The sequence below is a fragment of the Acipenser ruthenus genome, chromosome 5 (assembly GCF_902713425.1).
Source record: "Acipenser ruthenus chromosome 5, fAciRut3.2 maternal haplotype, whole genome shotgun sequence".
NCBI lineage: Eukaryota > Metazoa > Chordata > Actinopteri > Acipenseriformes > Acipenseridae > Acipenser > Acipenser ruthenus.
This window is the reverse complement of record NC_081193.1, coordinates 35,641,507-35,649,179: the sequence shown is the minus strand read 5'-3', so window position 1 is coordinate 35,649,179 and position 7,673 is coordinate 35,641,507. Positions and strand designations below refer to the sequence as shown.

At 34.3% G+C, this 7,673-nt stretch overlaps 1 protein-coding gene across 1 annotated transcript; it reads right to left on the bottom strand.

Moving 5' to 3' along the window:
* Positions 1-3,682: 3,682 nt before the first annotated feature.
* vsx1 (visual system homeobox 1 homolog, chx10-like) lies at positions 3,683-7,267 on the bottom strand. The gene is made up of 5 exons (XM_034003534.2): positions 6,823-7,267; positions 5,837-5,918; positions 5,096-5,219; positions 4,692-4,872; positions 3,683-4,440 (listed from the first exon to the last, which is right to left on the bottom strand). The coding sequence occupies exons 1-5, from the start codon at positions 7,205-7,207 to the stop codon at positions 4,193-4,195; spliced, it is 1,020 nt and encodes a 339-aa protein (XP_033859425.1). The 5' UTR covers positions 7,208-7,267; the 3' UTR covers positions 3,683-4,192.
* Positions 7,268-7,673: the final 406 nt, after the last annotated feature.

Genomic DNA, 7,673 nt, shown 5'->3' with positions numbered 1-7,673 from the left:
ATAGCTATTATATTATCTGATCACAAGTGCCACTGTGAAGTTAACTATTGGTGCATTTCAACACAGTTGGCAGCCAATCACCCTGGTATATTATTTTCATTTGTTTAGTTCATCATTCTTTTTTAACTTATCTTTTATTCTGTTTAATTGTGGAGTATTTTGTTGCTCTTCAAAGCTGGGTTTGTTGTCTATTTGGTTCAATATCATGCCCATCCCATATTTAGGTGACCTACAACCAATTTTACATGTCACCTAGCAGGATTTGAACTCATGCCACCAGAGGTGAAAACTGACTTACCTTGTTTACCATAGAGCTAACAATTGTAAATACCGTAAACAGAGAATGGAAATAAACATAATCATTGAAATATCGACAGCAGTGTTTAATACAATGTGTTTATTGTATTATATTTTAGTCAACACTTATGCGCCATCTAGAGGATGAATAAAATATGTGTGATTGGCAGTGGTGCTGCCATTAAGATGTACAACTAACTGTATTTGATATCGTTGTGAGTGGATGTGGAATGATATATGATAATAACAAAGGATATAACATCAATCCTTTCTCCCTCATGTCTCATTATTATTGCAAATGCCTGTGGTGAGATGTGTGCAATAACTCTGGTATTAATCTGTCCATCAGGAAATCAAATTTAGGTAGTTGTTTCATTATTAAGAATTACTGTAGTATCTATTTAGCAAGTGACTTATTTATTTATTTATTTATTTATTTATTTATTTATTTATTGGGAAATTCTGTTTCTCAGTGAAATAAAGCATTTTTGGAACAGTAAACAGAGGATGCAGATACTGCTGTACAGTGTGTTCGATGGAAAATGTTCCAAGTACACAATATACGTGCAGTGCAGCTTGCAGTGTAAAACCAATTTTCCAGCAGAGAGCTTTTAGGGATCGAATGGGCTGTATACCGTTGTTAATTAACAAGATAATTTCTGCTTTAGATCTGTTTAATAACCCCCTCCCTCGTTGTTAACATTAATCATTAATTTGTACTTTGAAAATTAAACTGCAAATGCAAAAAACAAACAAAAAAAAAAACTCTAAACCCCCTTTCACATTGGCAGTGTCATGCGGGTTGGCTACGCGATTTCACACTATTTTTTTGGAGAAGCCCGGTGACAGAAGCAAGTAAATGCAGGTACACAATGCCACTGAAGCATCTTTTACAGACACTTCCATCCAAGCTTCTCTTGATTGAAATGTCGGCCCAAATGTTGGCGAGACCACGTTTGCTCATCCCTGCTGCAATCTGGCTGATGGTGTTTCTAAATCAATTGAAATATGTCTAAACAGAATAAACAGAAATGTTCCTTGCTGAAGTGAAACCTTCACGCAGGCGTGGCTGTTTGTTACTTCGTCCGTCTATAAACGCCCACCTTGCATTTTGTCTTGTCCGACCCCGGTACGTGGTTTCACACTAGCAGGGTTGTGACCCGGGTAGCCAAAACCCAGGTAGGGAGCGCCAGTGTGAAAGGGGTTTAAATGTTACAGTACTTTATACCGTTTTTGAAAGTATTCAAATCAATGGTGCAATTCTTTTGTAAAGCTGAATACTACCCATTATATACAGGAATAGCTTTTTAAAATATGAACAGCTAAAATTGCATTAAAGAAGTAGATACATATGAAGAGATAAAGAAAAAAAATGCCTTTCTGTATTTTATAAGTCATGCCTTTAGTTCTTCTATTGGCATGGAACAGCCAACTTTAAATTACTGTTCTTATTCAGGTATCTGAAATAAAATAATAAAACAAGCTTTTGATCTGAAGCAGTTAGACAAAACAAAGAGTTTTAATCAGATTTATAGTTTTTTTTTATGTTTTAATTTAGCACACAAGACAGCACACCTAAAGCAATAAGAGGTGTCCCAGTAATTTGTATAAAGATATAGGCTATAAATGACCACATAGATTAGATTTTCATATAAAGGGAAATCCCAGACAAAAACAGAAAAAAAAGATCAAAATGAATTTATATGATTTAAAAAAACAAACATTTGTAATGAGAATTTCAGGCCTCTTGTCACTTTGTATTTTGTATCATATTCCAGTTTGTTTACAAAGCTTCTACTTATCAATTTACAAAACATGTTCTCTTTTTTTCAGGATCCTGAGACAACAGAAATCCTGGTTCACACTGAAACTGGATTACTGTAATTCTCAATACTGATGTGTTGCTGCAATTATTAATTTGCATGCCTCAGGTGGTCCAAAATGATGCTCATGTCCTTCCTACACAATACAGACAACCCCCTTCTCCCAAGTCCTTTTTATTTTGCCATTAATATTTTTTTTATTTTTTTTGATAATATTTTAACTTTTATGTGAAGCCAATTTTCCTATCAGAACAGTGTATTCACTTCTGTGTTACAGATAATAGGAGCCCACCTGAGCCTTACACTCATGTTGCATGCTGCACAAACTACAGTATGTGGGGTCAAGCGGAACCCTATGAAATTCATTCGTAGAACAAACTGATGACTTCAAAAATATGGCAGAATACTTCAATAAAGTATGTAAAGCCAACGGCCCAAAAATAAGAACACAAGCTATTGAGGTCATTCTGTTGCCATTGCTGTTTTTGTAGAAATGGCATGGTAATACTAATTGTATTACACACTGAACTAACATTTAGCATGATGGCAGTTTGCACATCATGCAGCCACACTCTAAAGCAAGGCAGGGTTTTCTTCTCCTTAGCAAGAAGAGAATCAACATCTACACCATTACAATGAATTCTGTTTTTATTAACAGCAGGTTTCAGTATAAAGTACTCAAAGTCATGAGAAGGTGTTTGTGGTATAAACAGTAGCACAGAGCTAGTGTAATGTATTGAAGTATCATATGTAGGCGTTCTATATATAATCACATGGTTTCTGTAATCTTCCACTCTTGTGTTTAGCATCTATATAGACCCATTCTGACGTATTGAACACCAGGTTTATACTATGGGTTCAATATAAAACCAAACATTCTGGATCCTTCCCATACAATTCAGAAGAGTGGTTTTACTGGACCAAGTGTTTTACAGAATATAATGTAATTTAGAAAAGTAGCTTCAAGTGTATCTTAAATTCCATTCTACGTTCATCGGAAAGCAGTCATGAAAAATCTGTTTCTTAACCCATTGTGTACCAATTGTTTTCTTTGAAAAGAAAATCAGAAAGCAAGCTGTATTTATGTAATTTGATACATTACATCTGGACTTCACTTTTGTGGTTAACACAATTAGAGTATGTTATCATAACTAAAAATTAAAAATGCTCCAAAAAATTATAAAGTAGCGTGTCCTCAAGTGAGGACAATGGCACTTAAAATAAAAGAGGTATCTGCACTGCAAAATAAATATATGTTTGGATGTAACAAGAGTTTAAAGGCATGATACTAACACACATGGGGGCTGTGAGCTGCACTTTTGGACATTCTGAATAAAGTTCTAGACAAAATACATTTACACAAAATGTTTTTTTTTTATTATTAATATTTTTAATGCATAGTGATGCAAAGTTTTTGTCACAAACAAAATTACCCAATAAAACATTCAACATTCATATAGCTAAAGTGCTTCAGATATAAATACAAATAGACCAACATATATGGTCTATATAGTTTAAAGTTGTTCCTACATTGATTCCAAAAATGTAGGCATATATATATATATATATATATATATATATATATATATATATATATATATATATATATATATATGGCTTTGTTTTTATATTAAAAAAAAAGATCCACTATTGTGCATAAGAGCATTCAAAGGTATACAAACTCATTGCATAACAATACATATATAGAGGTCTTGCTGGTTTTTTATCTTTATTTATGCTCCATTCATTCTAGCCTATTAAAAAAAAAATATTGCTACGGGTGTTTCTTATAAATCTGCATATATAGAAAGCTAAAGCTTTATAGGAACTACATTATATACAACAAGTGAAACACTTTCAAGAGAGGTATAGTTTAAATGTAACATTTATACATTTCTTGATATTCTGTATTAAAAAGAAGTGCTTTTCTCACAAATACTGTTTAAATACAAATGGATCCAATAACCCCTATCACTGATATTTTAAATTAATACACATAACATTACAAAATGTATCTTTTTTAGAAGATACTCATAGTCAGTGTCCGTTAAAACTGCATAATCTATACGCATTTAGCTTTCGCTGTCTGATTCATGTTGTGACTTCATGTTAGACGGTTTCAAAGTGCTTTTGTTGTCCTGTTTTGCAGTGCTGGAAAGGTCAATTGCCATATCCTCGGACTCTTCCACTGTATTTGCATTATTTGCCCACTCGATGTTGCTGTCTTTCACTTTCATTTCTTCTAAACCAGATTCAGAATGACTTGATTCTGATATGTTGTTGGGCTTCTTTGCTGGATCTAAAGACTTTTTGTGCATACCTAATAAAACAAAGTAAGAACATTTTAGGTCACAAATGTACTTGTATTGGCGACCAGTAAGCTCTAATTTAGGCAAGTTTGTTGTTGTTGTTGTTGCTGCTGCTGTTGCTGCTGTTTTGTAGAATTTCCCTACATTGCTTAGACAATATTAAGCTAAATGATCGAATATAATAATTTGGATAATCATTGCACTCTGTATGACGCAGTGAGTTACGCAACATTTTAAAACAATAATATAAGTATTCTCTCACCGAGCAGCCAGGGGGCGCAAGATCCCATCATTCCAGTTTTCGCTGAGTTGATAATTGATTCTGGAAGCGGTATGGAATGCCTCACCATTGCTCCATATAACCCGTATTCAGCCATCACGCTGCTTCTACCCCAGCATTTCTCACGCTTCCTCCACTTTGCTCTCCGGTTTTGAAACCACACCTAGAATAGAAATCACCATAACAGAAACATTTCAAGCATGGCTGAAACAACTTGCAAATTCGAACTTGCAAACTCAATTAATCTTGGAATATGCCTACTATATATATATATAGTATAACAAAGAATAAATGTATTTTAACAATCCTACGCTGCAATCGTCTGGACTGTTTGCCAAACTAAACCGCACGTTCAAGTTTAATTCCACGTCTCCTTATGTTATTACCTGTATTCTGTCTTCAGGCAATTCCGTTTTCATAGCTAACATTTCTCTTGCATAGACATCGGGGTAGTGAGCTTCGTGGAACGCCTTCTCCAACTCTTCCAGCTGAAGAGCAGTAAATACTGTCCTGAAAATCACAGGGAACACGTTGAGAAAAAGAATATGCTACCAGAAACGCATTGAAACAGTACAAACATTCACACTGTTTATCAAGTGTTCAAAAATCAAACATGTCTTAAGCAACAGATTATAAACCCTGTACACTGTGAAGCTTATTTTGAAAATATGTGTGTTTTTCTGTGTGTCTAAAGTATAGTCTAAAACAATTAAAATAAACATTAACAATGTTTTATATAGGCTAATTCTTAAACATTTAGTTTTACAGCAGAGCTTAGCGTAAACGTTTTGTTTTATCTGTGCGCTTGTGTGGGCTATTGATTCATAGTATTTTCAACAAATATATACACATCCGTGCCTTAATAGTTGAGAAAAAAAGTAAAATCTATGTGTGTTGCTAATTAACTATGCACATGTAACATAGAACACGATGATTGATGTCTCAAATGATGAAAAAACGAAAAAATAAGCATAATGTCTGGTCAACAAGTGTCATGTATAATATTTGTGTTTTATTTAGTTATTCTATAGTAACTTTTTTTTAACACTAGCTGGTAAATTGTCACATTAAAAACGTGTAAGAAAACACCAGAAATATATATTTTTTTTAAAAAAACGGAAATACACCTGTGTCGCCTCTTTTTCCTCTTATTCTGGGAGTTTGCTGAGTTTTTGAGGTCGTTGGTGTCTCCGGAAAAACTGTCATCGTCTAAAGGATTACAAGAACTACATTTTAAATGTTGCCTTTTAATATTACAGTACCGGTATTTAGATAACTATTAATCTGCGGTTTATAACACAAGATGCCATTAAATAGATTATTTCAATATTGTCAATGTGGCACATGCAAGTTTTTAACAAAAATCAAAGTTAATTTACATGTGCACGGTTGCCTACGGTATTTTTATTTCCCACTAAATGTATTTCATAAAGGCTATATGGAATACAAACCGCGTTTCAAGATGCTTTCAAGAAATGCATTGTTACAATAAATGCACATGGAATATAATTCTAGTTATATTGAACATGGTGTTTTAAAACGTGCACTCTTTGAATACGATTAATTGTTGCTGATTCTTTACAAAACTAGGCTACTATTGCGCTATGTTCATGGTACACAACTATTCTGAAAAAAATGAATACTATAAATTATGTATGGATTCTTAATACAACGTTACTACTAAAATAACTATACAATGAGATTGTATCTGTACAAACTGTGTCAGGTCATTTTGGAGTGGTATTGATACACGTTTTGTTTCAGCACCATTGAAATGCATAGCACTCAATGGATAGCTCCCACGACAAATACGCCAAAGTGCGCGTTTCATTTAGAATTCTCACAAATGCGGGTAGTTTTCAACTTTCGTTTTAAATTACCTGCCACTATTTTGCAATATAAAACGAAAATGTTTTAATATAGATTTCTTAAATATTATAATATTATATTTTGAAACATAGTTATGTAGGCAAAAAGTACCCATTCGTTAAATAATTAATGTTACTTATGTTAACGTCTCACAAGCGAAAACTCGAAATAATAATAATAATAATAATAATAATAATAATAATAATAATAATAATAATACATCGACACCATTAAAACAAAGTACCGGAGTAGTTTTCCTTGTGTTGCTCCACATTCTGCATAAACTGGCTTTCTGTCCTGGTTTGAAGAAGAGGGATGTGACGCGGAAGGAAGCAGGGTGCTCCCGAGGGTTGCTGGGCTGCCAAACTGCACAGGAACCCCAGACCGAGGGGCAAGGACCCCCCTGCAAACGCAAATCCTCCCATCCTGGCACCGTGACCCTCTCCATTGGAACCGACTCCAGGACCAGCGGAGGGCTGCAACTCCGTCTCCAAACCAAGGAGATCTGTGATGGCGAAGCCTTTAGATTTAAAACCAGATCCGTTCAGTCTCACTGATTTCTCGTTTCCAATACTAGGGGCTAAGGTTTTCCCCTTTGGTTTTCCATCAGAGGCCTCTCTTCCAGTCATGGCTCTCAACTATCTCTTAACTTTCACTTTCTTGACCTGAGGATCAGAACGATGGAACTAAAGCAGGTATTGGGAGAACAATTTATCCTGTTCCCAATCCTGAAGTATACGTCCCAAGTCCAATCAGCTCAAAGGGGGGACCTGTCACCGTTAAGGAGGCGTTTCTCCTTTTTCAATCCAAAAGGATTAATTGCCTCCAATTTTTACTCAAAATCCGATAAGGATTTTTTTTCTCAATTGGTCATAAGTCTTTTTTCTCTTGATGACAGATTTCACTTACCTCTACATCTGTTTGAGGCATATTACCATAAAAGCACTGACAGTTTATACTTGGTTTATGGGTTAAAATATGGGTATAACTCTGCACACTCAATATTTACTTCACCTTTTAATTTAGGTATGAATAACATTAAGTGGTACATTGAACCTACTAACAGTAATGTAAAATCAATTATATTTTATTTTT

Excerpts from the sequence above, each read along its gene's own strand:
- vsx1 (XM_034003534.2), bottom strand. The coding sequence starts at position 7,207 with ATGACTGGAAGAGAGGCCTCTGATGGAAAACCAAAGGGGAAAACCTTA. Across the intron at positions 5,919-6,822 it reads ACACAAGGAAAACTACTCCG|ACGATGACAGTTTTTCCGGA; the intron begins GTACTTTGTTTT and ends GTAATCCTTTAG. Across the intron at positions 4,441-4,691 it reads TTGCGCCCCCTGGCTGCTCG|GTATGCACAAAAAGTCTTTA; the intron begins GTGAGAGAATAC and ends TTGTTTTATTAG.